This window comes from Gamsiella multidivaricata, assembly GCF_025024155.1.
Source record: "Gamsiella multidivaricata strain RSA 2152 chromosome Unknown BC939scaffold_21, whole genome shotgun sequence".
Taxonomy (NCBI): Eukaryota; Fungi; Mortierellomycota; class Mortierellomycetes; order Mortierellales; family Mortierellaceae; genus Gamsiella; species Gamsiella multidivaricata.
The window spans coordinates 457,628-478,866 of NW_026251729.1; the positions used below are offsets into that span (position 1 = coordinate 457,628).

Consider the following 21,239-nt stretch of genomic DNA (forward strand, 5'->3'; position numbering starts at 1 on the left):
ATCCACAGTAGATGTGGTCTATCGGGACGACAAAGAACGTCGGCACAAAGAACACAGAGTTTACAATGAAACGGTGGACACGGAAGGGGCTTTTGGTGGCAGGTCTTTGTCGTTGCCACTATTCCCAGAAATAGACACATGTTGAGTGTGGCACTCTTTTAGAGTGTGGTCGCCTGAACTCACGGAATTACACAACAGCCCTCTCTTCCTTCTTATAAGTAAATATACAATGGAAAAGCAACAGGGAGAATCTATTTGACAACCCGGGTTGACACTGCTATTTGGCAACCCCTATACTAACTCCATGTAAGGCCAACATTTTTTAAATGTCGATTATGCCAGTAGTCCTTATGGTACCTGGCCCCGGCTCTTTAAGCTAGATCGTCATCTGTCTCTTAAAGGACTCCACAATGCAACTGATTTCCCATTTCGTCATCGCTGAGTCCGTCATCGATAAAATCCTGTTTTCCGTCATGAAGAAGGCTTCTCCCAAGGTCGCAAAAGGTTGCATGGGGTGCCAGGTGGAGGAAGGAATGGTTCTCAACCTCTTGCCGCGTTGTTTCGACTTGAAATTCGCAAAAGATACGAGTCTTGTTTTACTCCCATAAATATCCTACTAGAACTGGCAAGCCAGGTTGTTGGGAAGCTACTCCAAAGCAAGCAAAAAAATGAACTCATAACCGCTGTTCTCACTCAGACGAGTGCAAGCTGAACCGTACAGGATGGTTCTTTGAAGCGGCTGTAGTCATATCATAGTTCAGTGAAGAAGTGCGTGGTCCGGGAATCGAACCCGGGTCTACCGCGTGGCAGGCGGTAATTATACCACTAAACCAACCACGCTTCTCTTGTTATATAAGTCTAATATTTCTGCTTTACATGAGTCTGATTTATAATCAAACCTTATATACAAATCGGGAAATAGTCACGTGATTGTGCGCCCCTTCGACCAGGCCCGATGGCTCAGTTAGCATACTGGTCAGGGCACCTCCCTTGTAACGCGAAGGGACCAGGTTCGAGCCCTGGTTAAAGCACAGTAATATGTGCTACGCATAGAAATTTATTTGGAGCATGAGTCGGGCGTACTACCCCACTTCAGTTATGTGGGTTTCCTTTCCCCGGCGACCCCCACATTGAGTGGCACTACCCCATGTAATCGTTGTGGGTTTCCTTTCCCCTTCCTTAACGCTTGACATAATGCTCAGAATAAATTTCGCCCTTGCGCTAGCCTCCGGACTTCGAGAGGCGCTGGTTCAGAACTTCCCAGCTATACACCAGGGTGTACAAGTTATTCCACTGCACTGGCAGCATGCGTCTTAGCTACCCCTGCCGGGGTTACAGGTATAAGTTCAAAAGTGAGTAGGCCCACTTTATAATAGGCTAATCTGAGCTCACATCCAGTGACCTCAGGTGGAGGAAAGACGGGACGAGGAGGAGGAGGAAATGTTACAATAGTAGAGGATTCGGCTCGCAAGCCAGTAGAACGGATTCCGTGCTCTCAAGAAACCAAGACCATCTCCCAGATGTACAGGTTACAATTGGAGAGATGGTCTTGGCAGATTTGCAGGTGAGGAGCCTGCCAGCTAGCCGAGCGGATCGCAGGAGAAAGACCTCGGGACGCTTAGGGAGGTTACAGTGAAGTTGTTGGAGATGGTGCGACTGCCACACTAGAAGATTTAGGGCCAGATAGACACAAGTCTCAGAGACTATTCACTAGGAAACCAGCACTGATTGTTCTCTCTCGGAGGCCATGTTGAATAAAAAAAAAAAAAAAAAAAATGTGCGCCCCTTCGACCTGATCTGGCGCGAAGGGCTGCAGCAGATTGATAAGTGGGGACGAGCTGCAACGACCGCATACAACAAGAACAGCAAGAAGCAGCAAGAGCGTGATAGGATCCGCGCTGGAGCCGCCGCTGCTGCACCGAAACCCATTCGATGGGTTTGTCCTAACAACGAGACCCACATCCGAGGTCTATCCTGTATCGCCGGGATCCGATCAATGCTCAAAGGCGACGAGTATTATGACCGCTCTCCGGATCTGACCTGGAGCATCAGCGATTTATGCCGTGGCATCAAACCCGTCAGCCTTATCAAGAAGTGGGGCAGCCTATTTACCTCGCCATCGTCGATTGCGCGCCAGGTCATTCACAAGTTCGTCAGCTTTATTGAGGAGAAAGCTACGGAGCTGATCTGGAAACCACGCTGCAAGGCCACCATTGCTCGAGAGCGAGAATGGGGGATCACAGCCAAGATGAAACGAACTCCATACAAGGGACCGAGAGGGGACTAGAGTGATGGGTATGGATACATTAGCGACGATGACCAATGTCCGTGTGGTGCATTACTCGCTGACCATGTAAACGGGAGCTGCCCTGGCCCCATGCTTGACCCAGACGCAGCGGATCGGACGCTGCTGGATTGCCTGCAAGGGAGGAGGCGGTTGACAACTATGGAGGGGATGGGGAAGATACCCTTCATGTAACAAGGAGTTTTCAGCTTTTTACGCACTTCTGAGGTGTAACACTTGTTGCACGGGCCCAAGATCTGTCTTATGGCGACTATAGATGGATCCTGATCTCATGGAAAAGAAGTCTTTGCTTGTTAGCTCTATTAGAAAAAAAAAAGTAGGTAAGGCCGCACTCCGTCTTCATCACTAATGCGCGGAGGTCATACTTGTAATGATATTCACCGTTTAGACGAAATAATTTTATTGTTAAATCGAACGTATAACAGCGTCTCAGCTTGCTGAAGAAGGGCTGAGAAAAAACAAATGCCAAAAAAGAAAAAGAATAAGAGATGCACGTCGAAATTCCTGGGCGGCGATCATTTTTTTACTTCTGATCGTCGTAGACAGCCTTCTCCTCCTTATACTTCTGAAGAGCAGCGTGCGATGCCTGGTTGTAAGGAGTCTTCACAGAGTCGGAAGCCTTGGACCAAGCCTCAGCAAATGCCTTAGCTTGCTCATTAACTGGCATATTGGCGTACTCGCCTGACTTGCGGAGATCCTGAGCAAAGCGGAAGAATCCGCTGAGAGGGCGCTTGGGGGCATTGGGATCCTTGAGCGAGGGCAGACCCTTCTTGCCGGTAGCACGAAGAGCCTGGCGGCGAGAGTTCTCAAGCTTGAACTCTGCTGGGGTCAACTGTTGAAGTCGTTCTTCCGTCTCCTTCTTGAATCGCTCGAAGTCAGCCCTGTACTTGTCCTCGTAGACCTGACACAAAGAGACAAAAAAAAAGATAGGGCGTTAATCGTACTGAAAAGCTGATAAACACAATGCCGGCCCCGAAGGAGGCGAAAAACCCGGTCATGGTGAATAGCGCACCTGCTTCTCCTCGGCGCTGAGCTGCTTCCAGAGAGCGGAGGCCGCGGCAGTCTCCGCTGTAGGCACAATGCTCTTTCCAGAGGCCTTGACATTGTCCAAGTGCTCCATGTAGAACAGGGTCCACGAAGTGTTGGGTCGCTTTGGCATGGGGAGAGGCTCGACTATCGACATGAAAAAAAAGGATGTCCAGCGTGATCAGTGATGATGGTTCGTTTATATTCCGGATGCAGTATTGACCCACTTCCCACGCGGCTCCTGGGTTGATCCTGTCCTCTTCTTGACAGTGCCCTGACTCCACCCAAAAGTGGGCCAGCATATGTCAATAACTTCCTGTCTGAAGAAAGCTGATCCCAGTGACACTCTTTACAGCCCTACGACTAGCCTTTGTTCGTATTAGTCGTGTGAGGAGCCTTGCCAGTGTTGACGCTAATTAGCTAGGTGCGACGCCATATGCAATCATGAGCGGGTGTCGAAAAAACTTGATTCAGGTAGGGACCCGCCTTGATCATCCAAATTGCACAACTAAATGAGATCGCTGGCTTCACAGCACGCGCGAATGATCCTTGTCCGGTCACTTCCGGTTTGCTGGCCCTCCAACTCCTGCAATGTTCCGTCCTAGTACCTAAGTGTTATATTGACGCCACTGCTGTTTCGTTCATCGTCAAGAGGTCTGGCTGACTGTTGCTGGGCTGAGTGGGTCCGATCACGATCATGTAGTCTGATGTTGACTGGAGTAGATGATGTGCACATGAGTTGGATCGCAGCATACTTTTCTTAGGCTTGGACTTGGGAGCGTCGGCCTTCTTGACCTTGGGGGCCTTCTCGGTCTTCTCGGCCTTGGTAGCCTTGGTGGTCTTGGTGGCCTTGGTGGCCTTGGTCGACTTTGCGGAGTCGGTCTTCTTCTTGGTCGCGGTCTTGGAGGCGGCGGTCTTGGAGACAGCGGCCTTCACGGCCATAGTGCGGATGGCGCCCACAGACGCGACCGAGGAGATCTGCAGGGAGCGGAAGGCTGAAAGCGAGAACATTTTGACGATAATGAGAAAGAAGTGTGGGAAGGACGAAAACAAAAAGAACAGTCTTGAGAAGGGGGCCAATAAGAAAAAAAAAAAGTGCGAAATTTATGGACGCGTAATTTCCGCGTATAAACCGCGCTTTCCTCGAAAGAACTGTCGAAGGGATAATAAACACGATGTGGTGGCTGCACGACCGAGAGGACGGTATCGCGAAGAAAGTCAATAGGGGGGCGGTGGAGACAGGGGTGGACAGGGCTCCCGCTTGCTCGGACGCGATATAAAGACAAAGGACACGGTTTACCTATGCGTGTTAGCTTAAGGGTTTCTTTGTGTGACGTATCGCGTTTCGCTCTGACGCGTTACACGCGGCATGTCCGGTGAGGCCCGTACGCGTCTAGAATAAATAAAATAACTAAAAAGACTACCTGCAACGGTTTAAAGATAAGGGCATTCCCCACGCGTCTAGCATTAAAAACTATAATTCCCTGGCTTCTCAGTAGACACAGGAATTATGTCGAGCTCAATCCTCTGCATTGCTAAGCTATATATGACATTTTATGTCCTGCAGGCGCCGCTATTCCTTCGCGAACTAAGATCAAGATCCCCCCTGCACAATGAGAATTTCAGGCCAACAGCAAAGGATGTAATAGAAAAACATGATTTACTCCTCCCCCGTCCCCTTTTTAAGCCGTTACCATAGGATACACTGTACAGGACTAGGAAAAAAACCAGTTCGCCAGTACTAAGAGCACTTTCTTCACCGCCCTCCAGCCCTTGTGCTCACCTTAGGGTCTATTTTCTAGTTTGCTTGTCCCTAAAAGACTCGTGTAACACAAGCCCTTCATATCAGCAACTACGAATAGGATGGAGGATGTCAAGCACAAACTCTTCTCGGCATTACCCTTGTTATCCTTAGCAAGAATTCTTCTAGCCCCTGTATCTCCACACCCATGCATACCAAAGCGCACTTGAGCTCGCCTTGAGTTTGGCAGATTCCTCAGGAAGTGATTCTCTGATGGACGGTGATCCCAAATAATACAAAGGTGCCAAACGCGAGTTCATCAAAAAGAGCGACAAGGTCTCATTATTGCCCTCATCTACATCCCATACAATCCTAGTAATTCCATGCTAACCCGTCTCTGCTGGCCGTACCTGTTATTCTCAGCTTCCCATTTCGCCTCATGCCTCAGATTATCTCCCTCAAGGATGGCAGAACTGAATTTATCATTGTTGGTCTTTTTTATTGATGGAAACCACTGTGCGTGTCCCTGCATACTGTTGCAGATCCCATGGATGTTCAGTCGCGTACCTGCAATCACCCTCTATACTCTTTACTATTTCTTTTTCGGCCACCGATCAGATGAGGAGAGCAGTATTTCTAATCTTCATTATCACCTCTTCACAAAGTAATAAAGCAGATTGCTTATTGTTGGTGGTCTTGCCTTTGGTTCTATGGTATCAAAAAAATAGCACTGGCTACAGTTCGGTTCAAGATATTTTCCGCACTTCCCTCTGCCCTTCATCCCCTCCTCCTTGTCAATATTTTTCTGGCCATATAAGCGAAACATCCGCACCACTAAAAAAAAAAAAAAAACTGCCGTCAATTACGAGCCAGAGCTTCAGAGGCTAGTCGATGAGCCATGGGACCTTGAAGAACAATCCCTAACTTCGGACTTCACGGTAGAATAGCAGGACCAAGGCTACGGGTGATACTGCCGCTAAAAAAGACGGATCACGACAGGCAGATAAACTCGCACGAATGATAGCCACAAATAAACAGGGCAGCATACGCATTGGCGGCACCACATTCGACCCCGCCTGCATGCTCCATTTAGCCTCAGCATAACTGCAGCAGCTCCACCCCCACCTCCAACTCCATCCTTAATGCCCTCCCTTCCCCCCTTCTGGCCCTCCGCACCTCACCCTGCCTGAACTTTTCTTCCTCCCATCCTATTATAAGTCACAGTGACCGCAGTTTGCCGCGTTCCGATTTTTTCTCTTGGGATTCTTTTCAACTGTGAAAATGATTTCGGATCCGATCCACCCATCTACATCTACTCTTTACTGACCACCACCTCCTTTGCTCTCCTTACTTTTTTTTTTTTTTTTTTTTTTTTTTTTTTTTTTTGCGGTCTGCGTGTCTTACCCTCTCCATCTCTCCTACTTCTACTGTCTCTTATTCTAGCTATTGACAACTACCAAAGATCACACAACTCCACCTTGGTTTTATTTTCTTTTCTCCCTTCTCCATCTGCCTTGCACCTTCTCATCACAGCCTCCGACTTTCGTCCAGGAGTTTGCATCACTGGTTCGAACTGGTCGACAGTAAAAGCGCACATTGCCCCTCGCACCATCTACCCATCCGTCTATCCAATATGCTTGCAGAAAAGAGAGGTCGAACACAACCACCTGCACCTACGTTGATGATGATTCCACCCTTTGCTCCTCCCTCGCATGGAAGCAATGGCACAAACACGTCCTTCCACAAGGACTCGAGCCATCGATCACAGGAGTATAACTATACTCATTCAGTTCATCCCCCCCAACTCCCACATCCGCACAAATTGCAGCAATTGCAGCAGCAAATCTATCACCATAACGTTTCCCTGGAGCCTACTCTAGACACCCCGTCGTCGCATCCTCCACAGTTTTCTCAGGCTGCTCAAAAGCAAGCAAATATACATCAACAGCACCAGAAAGTCAAATCTCGACATTCCGAGCACGGTTCAATGGACCGTGGAGCGATAAAAGACTCATTCAAATCAAAATCCACTTCCATACCAAAACCTTTAAATGAGCATGTTGGCCCATATCTCCTTGGAAGGACCCTTGGCAAAGGATCATCAGGTAATGCGCGTTACGATCATGCTTTGATATGAAAGAACACCCGGTCTGTCCAAGGATGGCAGCACGACATAATTTGGGTGTTTTGAAAGTAGACAAGTCTTCTCCTTGTTAGCTTCGCTTCCGGCTACAGAGATGGAATCGCTTTAGCGTTCCTTTCATTCCCTTGTTCATTAGTTCTTATGCCACGCATAAGATAGAGTGTATGCATCACGACCCCATTCGCCGCCCTTCTTTTCTTTACCATTCCTATTTATGATGACCATTTTTTTACCCTTGCTTACCCCTCACCCCCTGCTCACACTTACACTATACGTTGTTGTTGTTATTGTTGTTGTGGTGGTGGTAGTGATGAGAGTTCTTAGATCCTTGACCACATTGACTCCTACCATCACCTGATTACAGCATGCAGAACCTCTTTTCTCATTTCGCCATGTTCATTCGAATCTACCCCTGTTTATGTTTATATTCTTTTCTAAGGTTGCGTCAAACTTGCACACCACCGCAGGACTAAGGAGCAGGTCGCGGTCAAGATCATCTCCAAGGCCTCTCTGATCAACAGGGCTGCAGTCCATCGTGGCATCGAGCGCGAGATCGCCATCATGAAACTGATCAATCACCCACATGTCATTCGTCTCTACGATGTCTATGAGACCGACAAGGAACTGTAGGTCCCGGGCTCTCATTTAAGAAAACGTGGCAATTTTAAGTTTGGCGTCAAGCCAATCAACGCGCGACATGAGATTGAGACGCGTCTCAGGGACGTGTCGCGCCATCTAGGTTCTCACATGTGCTCGTTTTGGTTATCGCACATACGTGTAGGTTCCTGGTAATGGAATATGTCTCCGGAGGCGAGCTGTTCGAATATCTGGTCAATAAGGGACGACTAGGCGAGTTAGAGGCCTTACAGTTCTTTCAGCAGATCATCGTTGGCCTTGCTTTTTGCCATAAGCGAAAGATTTGGTACGGACATGTAACAATAAGGTCCCTTATTCTTTTGTCAATTCCTATATTCTTAAAAAACTCCATTTCTTCTGTGCACATACTAGCCATCGTGATTTAAAGCCGGAAAACCTTCTATTGGATGATCAAATGAATGTCAAGATTGCAGATTTTGGAATGGCTTCCTTGCAGAAAACGGGGAGGCTCCTGGAAACAAGCTGTGGCTCCCCACACTACGCCAGTCCCGAAGTTGTCACTGTATGTAAACACGGAGCTGGAAGGCTCTATCGCACTCTATAATGATCAATGAGCTGACGCTACAGTTTTATTCTATAAAAACTTCAGGGCTTGAAGTACGACGGGTCAGCATCGGATATCTGGTCGTGCGGGATCATTCTCTACGCTCTTCTGACAGGTCATCTACCCTTTGATGACGAGAACATCCGGCAGTTGTTAGGCAAGGTCAAGATAGGCAAATTTTACATGCCTACAGACATCTCTATAGGGGCGCGAGACCTGATCAGTCGGATGCTTACTGTCAATCCCAAGCGTAGGATAACGGTAAAGGAAATTGAAAAGCCGGAGCTCATTTTCTGCGAAGACTACGAGGGATTCTAACTTTCGGCTGTGTGTAAACCTAACGCTACATCCATCCATCATCTCAAAACCGTCGTACGATAGATGCAAGGCGTGATGATGCATCCATGGTTTCGCACGGTCAATCCGGAGCGTAATACGCTCAGAGAACCAGTCCAGAGCCCTGAGAGCGTACGAACGATACTTGCAGAAGAACTGGACGCAGAAATTCTCCGTCATATGCGCTGGCTCTTTGCGCCTGGTCCATCGCATAGTGACCCAGAAGCGAAAGAGGTGTTTGACGAAGAGGCTCTACTATACGAGATTCAGGAGAAGATGACCAACAAGGAAGAGAACATGGAGAAGCAATTTTATCACTTGCTTTACCAGCACAAGACAGAGTTGCTTGAGGATTACACCGGAGAAGAGACCGACACCGTTCCAGGTAATGGAGTATGAGCTAAGAACCAAGCCTGATTTCTCATCCAATCCCTGGGACTAATCTGTATTATTCTATATTGCGCTATTACTCTTCCGCAGACGCACCAAGGCGGAGAGCTGATTCTTTCCCGACCTCGACTGCCTACAGCATCCGTTCAGCCACACCTGAATTCGGTCGCACCGCCCATTCGCCTCGAGATTCACCTATCATATCGCCTGCTTCAGCGCTATCTCCTATCGTCAAAGAAACAGACCCTACGCCTTTAATATTGGATCCAGAATTGCCCTCGGTCACATCATCATCCGCATGTCCTGGCGGAAACAGTTTAAAACAAAGTCAGAGCCCTACGGGCCTGAAGGAAGCCAACCCACTAAAAGACCCCACTTCAGCACCTAAGCAAAGAAGCCTCAATCCAAAGGCCAGGACCAAATCGTCATTCGAGACGATTCAGAGGACAAAATCGATAAAGAAAGACGAGAGTGGGCTCGATGAGGATATTGTCAAGGAAGAACCCAACAGAACATCCTTACCCAAAGCTACACCCACCAGCGGCTCCTCCCAAGAGAGCCACATGCATGGCAGTGTGAATAAACCCCACCAGGCTGCGGCTGCCGTTTCTGGGCAACAGCGCTCGTTGACCATATTATCACCCATGGCCGCTCAATTGCCTCCTCTCCATTCCATGGAAGCCGCGAACACGACGGATGCTGCGCTTTCCATGGCGGAGGACGAAAAAATGGAAATCGATGCCGCTGCAGACACGACTTCACCATCGATCGAGAACCAAGTGTTGTCGACACAGATTTCAGAGATTAGCCAAAGTTTTGATTCTACGCACTCTGTGGTGGCTCCCCCACAGGATAACATCAACGGGGGTGTAGCGATATCCCCTGCTGCACATTCGGTAAAGATATCCAAGACCGCTGCGTCGAGCAGTAGGGGCCCGAAACCTATGCTGCATCCTTTGAGCGATAAGGCCTCTTCAGGAACAACGGCCGTGAGCGTTTGTGCGAATCAGAACTGTAGAAAATGTAACATTAACACTTTAAATTGTTTGGGATGCACCTCTGTCGAACCGCAAAGGATTGTCTCTTAGCATCTGATGTTTGGTTCACTTTATGCCCTTAGATTCTGAAGAAGTAATACCGAGTGTTATTTCGACGACTCCATTGTCACCTAAGCGTTCATGGTTTGCGAGACTCTTCGATTTCAAACCTCAGGTATATACAAATAGCTGCGGATGATAAGTACCTCCAACGGAGTTCTCTTTTCTCGACTGCTAGAAAGCATTTTCCTGACAAATTATTGCTAATTTTTTTTCAAATAGCCATTGACGATAAAGAGTAATGTTTCTGCGCTGGAGGCGCAAGAGCGAGTGGAAATAATCCTCAAGTATCTCTTCCAATCTAGCATCCAGATTGAGCGTTACAAGAAACCCGCCCTGGGTGTGAAGTGCCGATTTGAAGGCGGAGGTAAAATAGAGGAGCGTGCGGAAAGTGGAGAGAACGCGTTCCCTAAATTTCCCTACATTTATTACGGTTCCGCACCCATTATCTGACTTTACACTTGCTTTATGGGCTTGTGTTCGACTGCATTTAGTGATTAACGACCGACTCGTGAAGGCTGTCAAATTTAAAGTCGACATTTCCGAAAAGACAGTGTCTACGCCTCCGCCATCTAGCTCCGGTAGCGCCTCCAACAGCAGTTCCCGCACAGCCTCTTCCTCCGCAGTTGCCGCTATCCTCGTCGCCGTCAATCACCACAAGATCAGCAGTACCAGCGGTGGAAACAGTAATAGGAACAACAGTAACGGCGAAAGCGCTCTCAAGCATGGTCCCTATAGCTCTTCCTCTTCCTCTTTTTCATCCACTTTCAATGTAGGAGCCGCAGTACCTATCACACCACTACCACCACAGCCGCCAACATTTAAGAAAACACCCAAGATTCTAGCGGGTCGCCGTGCCAGTGACGGGGGCTCAATTCTTTCCAGTGCCGCCGCGGCCGTGTCCTCACATTTCGCAGCCGCCAGAGCCTCCAAAAAGCCCTCTCACACTCATTTTCGCTCGAACAATACGTCGTCCTCTGCAGGGTATCGCCACTCTGTTCATGGGGTCATACCGAACGTTGAAGGAGGACCGTCGCATAATCTATCGCAGTTGAGGCGCGTCGTTAAGGTGACATTGCACCAACAACAAGGTGCCAACTCGACCTTGAGAATGATTTATGAGCGTCTGTGCGCCGGCTGGGATCTGCCCCTGGAGCAGATGGAGACGGAAGAAGACAATTCGCCCGTCGCCAGTCCGATGGCTGCGGCGCCTCGCGCGACCGTTTTGTAGTGGCGGCGCTTAGCAGTACCATGTCCATCTCTCTCGTTATTTGCGTGCTTTTTGTTCACTAAAAAACTGCTACATACGATAATACCCCTAATACAAAATAAATATAAACGGCAAGGTAAACGTCATTAACCAACAAAGGGTAGCTTTATTATTGTAAGAGTAAATCGCGAAAGGGTATATCTTCGAAAAGAATAGGCATAAAAGTTCGCTCATTTCTTGAATCGTTGCATGATATGGGTCTCGGCCTCGATCCTGATGGTCCGAGGCTGCTGCTGCTGCTGCTGCTTTTGTTTCTGTGCATGAGCCTGTTGCTGTTCTCGAGAAGGTGTATTCCTGAGCTGATTCAATGTCCAAGGCGACAGATCCAGCATCGATAGCTTTCTCATATCCCATCCGTTTCCGCCAGTACCTCTTTGATCGCCGTTGACTGAGTGGTGGCTATCATGGTTGCTATTGCTGTGAATGCTGTATGAATATCCTTCAGTCGGCCCTGTCGATTGTACTGGCGCAAATCCACTCTGACTGCGGCTTAAACTTTTGTCCCTCAGGTATGCATTTGACGACGACATGGACGACAGTGATGAGTTCGAAGAGGTGTTGGATCCATTCGAGAGTGTTGACGACGTCGAAAGGACGGAGAGGCCACGGGTGACCCTACCGCTGTGCTGGAACATGCCTCTCTCCTTAGCGCCCTCATGCCCAGCGTCATTATTGTTTCCAGCACCGCTACTCAGCTTGGCTATGTTGCGGGCCAGAACCCCCTCCAATCGCTCCGTCCAGGGCTGCATCCGATCAAACATCTCGGGCCATTGCAGTTCAATCAGTGTATCATTGAGTGTGATGCCATTTTCAATCGCCTTGATCGCCTCCTGCTTAAAGTCCTTGAACGGATCCACATATTGAATAGACTGCTGCTGTTGCTGAGGTTGCTGGTACTGGTAGCGTGGGTTCGAAGGGTACGCGGGCTGCTGATGCTGCTGATACTGCTGCTGCTGCTGCTGCTGCTGACCGTTTCCATAGAACGCCTCCAAAAATGGTGTCTGTCGATTATCGTAGACCTTGAACCGCATCAATGTCTGGTTCACAGCCAGTGCTCGTACAAAGGCCTCCACGTCATTGAGCGACCCCTCCAGCCGATCAAATGCCAGCGACCGGATGCTTGAGTTCGATTTCAGTCCCCTGGCAACCACCTCGATATCTGCGGAGATAAAGTACAGGATCTGAAGCGTCTTGTTCGTCATCATAAACCGTAGGAACGCCTCACGCGTGACCCGAGCCAAAGTAGCTGCCGCAGAAGGATAGACAACGTTGAGTGCGTCGAAGTTCTGACCGAGATTGAGGTGCTGGAGCGATGTGTTTTGACAGAGCGCATTTAAAATCATAGTGATGCCTTGGTGAGTCAAGCAGTTGCTTCCGATATCCAGTCGCTCGATACAACAGGGCTTGGATTCCAGGCTTTGGGCCAAGATACGCGCCACATGGTCATCGACGCCTGTCGCATTCAAATGAATAAACCGCAAGTAGTTTTGCGGCGTTCCTGCAATTCCGTACGGCCTAGGTGCTTGGGGTACGTCCTGCCGCTGCTGTTGCATAGATTCGCCTCCCTCTTGCATGTATGATGAGTTGGGATAGATTCTTGCGAGTATTCTCAGGATCTCGCGAGGCTTAAACAGGCGGATGCACCTCCTCAGATCCAGCTTGGTCAGCACGTTAACGTCCAGAAGTCCAATTAGATACCGCGCCGCACTCTCTGTAAGGCCTGCATCAGAGAGTTGTAGCACCTTGAGCTTTGAATTAGTAGCGATTGATTCCTGTGCCTTCATGGACGGAAGGGTATACGACTCCTTGATGGCCGTAAGTGCCAGATGGCCATTCAAAAAATCCGTTTGCTGATACCACGGCTTGTCTATCGATGGTGCCATATGCGAGGTTCTGATCATCGAATTGACCACCAAAAAGCTCTCCGCAGGCCCCATCTCCAACTGCCCTGGCTTGTCGTGCTTCCGCGGTAAGGGTGCTGATATTGAAGGCGACGAGGGAGGGGGTATTTCAAGTCGCAGCTGCATGATGATCCTGCCGAGACTCTGGATGCTACTTGTGGTCCAACCGTTCGTTGCAAGATTCAGGTATTCTAGCTGCGGCTCTAACTTCCAGGACGGGCTGTAGTTCTCAATCATTCTGTCCAAGGCCTTGGCAGCAGAATCCCGGAATCCAGTGCTCTCCAGATTCAAAAGCGAGAGGTTGGGTCCCAACGCATCAATTATAAAAGCCAGCGTCTCGTCTCCGATCTCATTCATTCCCAAATCCAGCTGGACCAGGGCCTTCTCTCGCGTCAAAAAGGCTGCCAGCAGCCGTCCGCCGACGGGTGAGATACCATTGTTGTAGAGGTTAATACTTCGCAGAGTCTTTCGTAAATGAGTTTGTTCTGTGATAAGGCCGATACCCTCGTCTCGAATGCCCATCCCTGGCAAGCTGAGCTCGGCAAGGGCGCGAAAATTCGTCAGCAGGTTCTTCAAGAAGGTGAGTGAAGGGTTGCGTCCAGCCCCATGACCGATGCTGAGACTCGTACTGATATAGTTGCCAGACTTTTCAGCCGCCGAAAAATCCAGTGAGCCCACGTTTTCCAAGTGCAACGCTTTGATTCCATATGCCTGAGAGAGCGGCTGGGGCTGCTTGGTCGAGATTTTGAGCAGTAGCGACGGAATGTTGATCAACCGCAGAGTTCCGATCTTGGAGCCATAGATAATGCGAAGTAGAGGGTCGTATTTCTTGCCAAAAGTTACGAGCTTCCTGGACGTTGATTCTGACTTTTGTTTGCCACCATCTAGTACCAACGTCCTGATCTTAGAATCCTGAATGGCCTGGACAAATCTCTGAAGATCACTCTCGTTGAACGACCATTTGAGCCCGACGTTGAGCTCCTGCAGGTTGTGGGCCTTGCTCATGATTTTGTAGAGTTGGTTGGCATCTTGAGCAGACCTGAGTTGAACTGCAGCTCGACCAGTCCGGAGATCATATTGTCCGCCAAGACCTGAGAGCTCCTGCTGGAACAAGAGCTCATTCTGATGATGGATCGTCGATCGGTAGTGTTCCTCGCAGACCCACTTGACATGTCCTCGACTGGTAACGATTTTATATAGACCAGCAAGGCTCAGCAAGTCCTGCGGAGGGATCCTGATATAAGTCTGGAGCTGTCGAATATTTGTTCCGTCAAAGTACTCCACGAGATCCTGCATGCTGCCGTTGTTGTCTGGCGAGTCCATGGGATCGAGCGAGTCGAGATAGTCGATCGTCTCCGTCAACCTTGTATCCAAAATCTGATTTTTCAAGATTTCTTGGCCCACAGGGTTGCCGTGATAGGCGCTGTTGGCGTCGTTTTGCTGTTGAGCTTGCTGTGGCAAGGATAAAAGCGGCGAAATAGAGACCGAGCCACAATTGACACCCTTCCGCAACATGTGAGAGAGACTTCTGATGAACGCACCGTACTTTTCAAAGAACTCCACAGGATGCTCGATCTCATAACCCTCGTGCTCCACAAAATGAATGCTGTTCAAGCCGGAAGACCGTAGAGGTCTCGTGTGATGTCCGCATTCGCACAGGAAATGCAGCCGGAACTTTCTTTGATCGCTTGCGGGTACAAGTTTAGCAGGATTACTCTGATCTAGGATCAAGACAGGGAGGACAATAAACAAGCGCGCCACTGGGTTCTCGTGAGGCTCATGGTTCTGGGTCAGGACAGCTTGGACCTTATTTTGGATAAGAGTAGCTCTATTCATGATCTTGGCCGACATCTGAAGAGATTCCCGTGCCAAGGCGTGGTTCATTTTTGCGTACGCTAACGTTTGATCCTGTGCGCGGCGTAATTTCATTTTTAGATCCTTGACCGTTGTATCGTTCTCTGAATTTGTTTCAGTTTCCGCGGGAAGACGAAGGCTCATCCGTTCAAGCTGACCTGGAGGATTTTGGTGATGAGAGAACGATTCAAATGGCTGCTGGGTAGTAAAAGAGCTGGCGGTCGGAGATGAAGCCAACAAAGCTCTTCCCTCTGGATCCAATGCTTGAGGCGCATGTGCAATAGAGGGCCGATGGAATGGTTGAGTTGATATAGATGACGAGGATGCGATGCTTTGGGGCCGTGGAGGGATAGGTGGACTTGTTGCTACGCTGAGTGGGTGAGGAGGCGGCAGATATTGCTGCTGATGCTGTTGGTGCTGCTGGTGCTGCTGTCGGTACGGCTGCTGGTACAGTTGGTAGGGCTGCTGCTGATACTGATGTTGGTACTGTTGCTGCAGCTGATACTGAGCCGCGTACGCCTCCATGGGCTGACCTGGCAGGGGTGGCAGTGGATGCGAGTTGTAAGAAGTCACTGGCTGGTAGCTACCGTCGGCAATATAAACTGAGGACTTGCGCACTCCTGTTGGAGAGGCAGGATCTTCGTACTGCTGTTGCTGAGGAGGCGGAGTGGAAGGTTGCTGAGTGGTATCTTCATATTCATCGAGTAATGCAATTGGCATTGTATGAACGGTCTGGGCAGTGCGAAACAGCGGCTCTGATGCGATTGACTCCGTGGACACGCCCCTGGGATGTATCCCATTGCTGATTCCTTGAGAAGACTTGTCGGTATCTCCGGGCCGCGTATTTTCATTCAGCGCTATATCCAGACTGGGTCCCAGTTCTATTGGTGACCTCTGTTCTATCTTCAATGATTTTGACGATATGGAATCAACAGAGGCGGTCCGTCCTCGCAGGTTTGGCGTAGCAGCTCCATCTGTGTTCGTGGTTTTATTTGTAGTCTCCGAGACTGGGGACAGGGCTGCTGTCAGAGAAGGCCGAACAATGGACAGAGGCGCAACAGAGATTGGAGACAGTGACCTTGGTGAAGCTACACTGCTAGTAAAGGATGACGCGGGAGTTATAGGCGCAGTCGACTGCGGCGAGGGGATGTTGATGGGCACGCTGGACGTTAGGGCAGGGGTTTCCTCGGAGCCGGGGCCAACAACGACATCCAGGATGCAGTCCTCGTAGTATGCGATGCGGGGAGGTTCGATTCTACAACGAGAAATACGCGTGAGCAATTCAGTTTGTGGAATTCAATGCCAGACGCGTGTCTTCTGTGGAGAAGGAACATATAGGGCAGCCAACAAGCCATTCATTCGTTTCTTTTGCATTTCTGCAACATGTACCTGCGATCATTCTCATCGGTCATGAATGGCACTCCGACACGATTGTACTGGAACCGCCTTGCATTCCCAAAGATATCCTGAGCGTCCTGGAGGAGAATATAGACCTGACCGTTACGCTCTCTGGCCTGTATTCTCTCGACAATACCGTTGAGCCGAATATGCTGGATGTAGAGCTTTGGAGGGGGCATGGTGACCACGACACTCAGGACACAAGATAGACAGAAGAGCTGCGGAGGAGGTTAGGGAACAGATGGCACTGTAGTTGTATGAGGGCTGCAGGAAAATCAGGCGAAGCAGAAGTGCAGGGAGATGGACTCGACGCTGAGGTTGGGGGAGGAGGAAAGTGGTAGAGTGGAGCGGAGTCAAAGTAGGAAGCATGAAGGCATGGAACAATGGCACGAAAATGAAACCAGCAGACCACGCCCTGTTTGCGGGCCCATGGGCGTGATTTTGTTGTTTGCTTGGTCCATTGTGCAACCTCATTGTTGACCACTTGCGAGCCAAACCCGAGAGACCAGCACTGGCACGCATCCGAAGGTTCGATTCTTGCCTCATGGACAAACATAATTTTTTCATCGCCACACGAGTTGTACAAAAGCAGCCCCAAGAGTATCTCTACTCTTCTTGTCTACTTCATCTTTTTTAAAAAATCTAGACTGGAATAAGGGATGATGATGCTGGTCCTACAGCAGTGTCTTCTCTTCCACATGCGTGCACACAGTTGAACCCTCGCCTTTTCTTTAAATTGCATTTGCAGCAGACTCTTCAGTCAAATAGCTTATTTTCTAGCTCATAGATTTGTACGTGATTCCAAAGTAACTTTATTTCAATGTCACCAAGTTCATTCGGTGGTTTTCTTTATCAATATCGCTCATAAGTGAGATGCTGGACAGTGATTTATACCTGCATTTCATTTCGTCTCGCCCTTGCGGACCCGTGAACCCATGCCACCAGGAGGAGGAGGCGAATCAATCTCACAGACGCAACAGAACCTCACGTCGACATCAACAACCAACACCAACGCTGCAATGTCAAATTATAAAAAAAAAAAAATCAGGACAGCCGACGGTTTCAAGAAGGCGTTTCTCAGACATATTGACATCCATAAGCGCTGTCGACCCAGGGATACGATCTACAGCCAGGGTTCTATAGTATATACCTGAGTAGATGACATTGCGTACATACAACATCTCGGTTTTGGGGGACTCAGACAATCACGAGCAAAACTTATACCAAAAAAAACATGAAGCTCATGGAAACAGCCCAGAGGTTCGATGTCCCGCCATCGTCACACGGGGGGGGGGGGGGGACTCACAAATCACCATCAGCACTTCGAGCCGCATGTATGCCATCCCCCCTCCCCAGCTCATTGGTGATATATTAGTAAGAGTGCTGGACTCAATAGCGGGACTCGTTTGAGATCTAATCGCGTTCACTAGCAGCGATGGAAGAGCATTTACGGGTATCCTCTAAGAAAGACACACCCAATTCGCAGAAAGCAAACTAGGAAGGCAGAAATGGATACCGCAGTCAACGCGAGCATCAACGGGATCCGGCAAACCCAAGCGGAGGACCAAGGTAGCCGTCGCTCTTTGTTGGTAATCGGAGATGATTAGTTTGACTTAAGCAATGGTGCCTTTATCTTCGTCAAAACGTTTTATTCCAAGGCTAAACGAGCTAGCAAGTGCGGATCAAATTCTACTGCTTACATGGACTTCTGTAAAGACTCACAACATCAAACAGCCCTAACTTCTTGTCTCTTTCTCTCTCTTTCTCTTTCTGCAATTATAGGCAGAGACAATGAGTGTGTTACTTTGCTGTGCAAATTCCAGACAAGCATCTCCATTTGCCATGCGAAAGTTACTACGAAAGACGATCCGTGATAATCTATGTCCGACTTCTGGATGCGAAGACCAACGGCCGAAGGAGAAGCCGCGATGATAACGCTGCGGTGCCATGGCAGGAAAATTAAAAGTGACCCAAGACCATTGACCGTGAATATTCTAAGAAAAATGAAGCCCTCCGTGGAGGGAAGGCAGTAAAAAAAAAAAGACCTGCAAGTAATCTGTCTTGTCTTTTGTGAGTTACGTACAAAGACAGGTTTGTGTAACAGGCCATGGAGACGTATTGTTAATAATTCATTCGGCTGTGCACCAGTCAAATATTAAAAGACGTAACCAGTAGGTCTCTGTGTATGTAGCCCGAGGAATGTCCCGGTGGTGTTTTGGTGGGAGGCGAGAGAAGTGAGGAATGGATCGCACTCTGGAGCCAAGTTAGCCTTTTCTTTTTTTCTTTTTTTCTTTTTTTTATTCGTCTACATTATCGTGCAGCAGCGGTGGTTCTTCTTACCACCGCTATCCCATTCTTTGCTTCGAGATCCTGAAGGACTCTTAGTCCTCGACTGTTCCTTGGCCAGCTTGGGCTGGATTTTTTCTGAGACAGAAGGTTCACAGGCACTACCACCTTGTCTGTCGCTTTGCCTTGCTCGCACAATATTTCGGACCAATTCAATAAACATTTCGTCAACATGTAGCCCTGTCTTTGCACTATACATCACGAAGGAAAACAAAAGTAAGTAAATAAATAAATAAAAACGCGATGCTGATATACAACACGCGACAGCACCTTTGTCTTACCTTGTCTCAACAAATAATGCCTTTGATTCCTCAGCGAAACGCGCGCCGACATCGGTTGAAACTTGGCGATCTCCTTGATCAACTAGATCCCACTTGTTTCCGACCACGATCATCGGGACTTGTGAGCTCTCCTTCGCACGCCAGATCTGGTCACGGAGCACAGCCAGCTCTGCAAAGGAGCTCATGGATGCTACGGAATAAACACAGATGAACCCATCTCCTTTTCTAATTTGACCATGCAAAAGTGGGCGAAGAAAGTTTGATCTGCCAGTTAATAAACCGTAGGTCTTGTCCATTTGCTTCATTCACTCTTGAAGTCCTAATCACCTCAGAAACCGGTCGTTCCAGTGACCGCGATACTCCTGCTGGCCTGCAGTGTCATTGATGTCTAGCGTATACTCTTGCCCGTCCACCTTGATGTGTCTGCAATAAGAGTCTTCTATCGTCGGATCATACCTATCGAGACGTGCCAAAGAGACTTTCAGTATGGGTGTCTTTCAAGGAACGTCAATAGTAGATGTTTTCTGGAACAAAAGCTTACTCATCGTGGAATCTAGGGAGGAAGGAAAAAAAAAGAGAGAGGTTGGTCAGCACCTGGTTGATGGTTCATATCTTCGAGCATAAAAGGCAAGAAGAGCCGCGGTAACAAGGACTTACTGGTCTCGAAGGAATCGTAGTGTCAGTGCAGATTTACCGACTGCACCATCACCCACAACAGCAATGGACAATCTGCGTGGCGTCTTGTTCTTTGCCACAATGCTTCTGTCACACGTGCCTTGCGATGAAAGTAGGGCAGGAATGGGTTTCTTGAGCGTCCGTCTGACGCGGCGGTTCCTGTGACGAGCGTTTTCTTCGGATGAAGAAGAAGAACTGATCGAGGAAGCGGAGGAATATGTGGAGGAACCGGTAGTGGACGTGGAATGGGATAGTCGGCGGACAGATGCAAACAGTCCACGCCACGTCCTTGCTGTTTCTTGATTCAAATGGTATCTACTGTTGTTGCGATGGCTGCTGCTGTTGCTGCTGCTGGATTTGTAGCTATTAGCCGTGCCAAAGGTGTTATACGAACAACGGCTAGAGCTCTTGGAAAGACGGTTGTTTGCGCGGGTGGGCTGCGCGTCGGGGCGATCAATAGCGGTCGGATCGTCTGGGTTGTGCCTGGTGATGTCCTGGTGAGGTTGTGCCTCTGTTTCGGTACCTGGATGGACCGCGTTGTTTGGCGTACTGGAAAGCTCTTTTGCAGATCGGAAGCATGCTGAAGAGGATCGAGAAGATTGAAGAGAGGCAGAAGAGGTAGTTGTACCGTTGGAGGTTGGGCGAGGGGAATCGACGATGAGGTTGTTGCTGGCCCACTTTGGGTCGCGGGTGAACTCAGATCCCTTTCTAGCCCTGGCGCCTCTAATTTCAGCATGCGTGCTTTCTGGCTCAACCTTCTGTACAGCTTTCTGCTCACCCTTGCCGGAGAGCAAAGACGTCGTTGTCAATACCAAGCCCGATCTCTTTATCTTTGAAAATAATCGGCTGAGATCATCCGCACCCCCTCCATAGCCATTGCAGATCTGTTGCCCCGAACGCTGCATATGGCAGTCAGTCGAAGGGGTGTATTTATGCTCGCCTTGCTCCCCCACCTCCGTATCCTTATTGTCATTCGTGCGATTGTGCGCGTCCTCTTGGTCTGCGCGGGACCGCTGTGGGCTAAATGCGGGCTCGTTCCTGCAATCGGCTCCCTTGCTGGAGTCCTCTACATCCCTACAGCTGCCCAGTCCATCTGGCAGCGATGTCTCTTTGATGACTATTCCCTCTTCTTCAACATCTCGTTTGACATCTTGGTGTTGCTGTCGAACGTCATCTTTCGCTTGCTGGTCTTGCTGAAGCGCCATATTTCAGAGATGATGCGGATAGGGTCGTTTTTCTACTTTTGCTGAGGAAATAGAGGCTGGCGTGAAATTA

The 21,239-nt window shown here is 49.1% G+C and overlaps 4 protein-coding genes, 1 non-coding gene and 1 pseudogene across 6 annotated transcripts; 2 read left to right on the plus strand and 4 right to left on the minus strand.

Annotated features, from left to right (window-relative positions):
- Positions 1–769: 769 nt before the first annotated feature.
- Positions 770–840, minus strand: BC939DRAFT_t81. The gene has a single exon. It is a non-coding gene; the product is annotated as a tRNA-Gly (tRNA).
- A 118-nt stretch (positions 841–958) lies between these two features.
- On the plus strand, positions 959–1,031 carry BC939DRAFT_t80 (annotated as a pseudogene). Its single transcript has one exon. The product of its transcript is annotated as a tRNA-OTHER (tRNA).
- A 1,648-nt stretch (positions 1,032–2,679) lies between these two features.
- BC939DRAFT_114734 (high mobility group box domain-containing protein) lies at positions 2,680–3,710 on the minus strand. Its single transcript, XM_051549950.1, has 2 exons — positions 3,318–3,710; positions 2,680–3,206 (listed from the first exon to the last, which is right to left on the minus strand). The coding sequence occupies exons 1-2, from the start codon at positions 3,486–3,488 to the stop codon at positions 2,829–2,831; spliced, it is 549 nt and encodes a 182-aa protein (XP_051413900.1). The 5' UTR covers positions 3,489–3,710; the 3' UTR covers positions 2,680–2,828.
- A 3,349-nt stretch (positions 3,711–7,059) lies between these two features.
- On the plus strand, positions 7,060–8,734 carry BC939DRAFT_395487 (kinase-like domain-containing protein; the record flags this gene model as incomplete). Its single annotated transcript, XM_051552229.1, has 5 exons — positions 7,060–7,177; positions 7,655–7,841; positions 7,997–8,137; positions 8,224–8,374; positions 8,462–8,734. 5 exons carry the CDS (start codon positions 7,060–7,062, stop codon positions 8,732–8,734), a joined length of 870 nt encoding a protein of 289 aa, XP_051413901.1.
- A 2,945-nt stretch (positions 8,735–11,679) lies between these two features.
- Positions 11,680–16,841, minus strand: BC939DRAFT_501800 (uncharacterized protein; the record flags this gene model as incomplete). The annotated part of the gene is made up of 2 exons (XM_051560209.1): positions 11,680–16,519; positions 16,654–16,841. The coding sequence occupies 2 exons, from the start codon at positions 16,839–16,841 to the stop codon at positions 11,680–11,682; spliced, it is 5,028 nt and encodes a 1,675-aa protein (XP_051413902.1).
- Positions 16,842–18,959: 2,118 nt separating this feature from the next.
- Positions 18,960–21,169, minus strand: BC939DRAFT_475815 (uncharacterized protein; the record flags this gene model as incomplete). Its single annotated transcript, XM_051558533.1, has 5 exons — positions 18,960–18,967; positions 19,003–19,199; positions 19,290–19,514; positions 19,617–19,745; positions 19,947–21,169. 5 exons carry the CDS (start codon positions 21,167–21,169, stop codon positions 18,960–18,962), a joined length of 1,782 nt encoding a protein of 593 aa, XP_051413903.1.
- Between the last annotated feature and the right edge of the window lie 70 nt (positions 21,170–21,239).

Excerpts from the sequence above, each read along its gene's own strand:
- BC939DRAFT_114734 (XM_051549950.1), bottom strand. The coding sequence starts at position 3,488 with ATGTCGATAGTCGAGCCTCTCCCCATGCCAAAGCGACCCAACACTTCG. Across the intron at positions 3,207-3,317 it reads TCAGCGCCGAGGAGAAGCAG|GTCTACGAGGACAAGTACAG; the intron begins GTGCGCTATTCA and ends TCTTTGTGTCAG.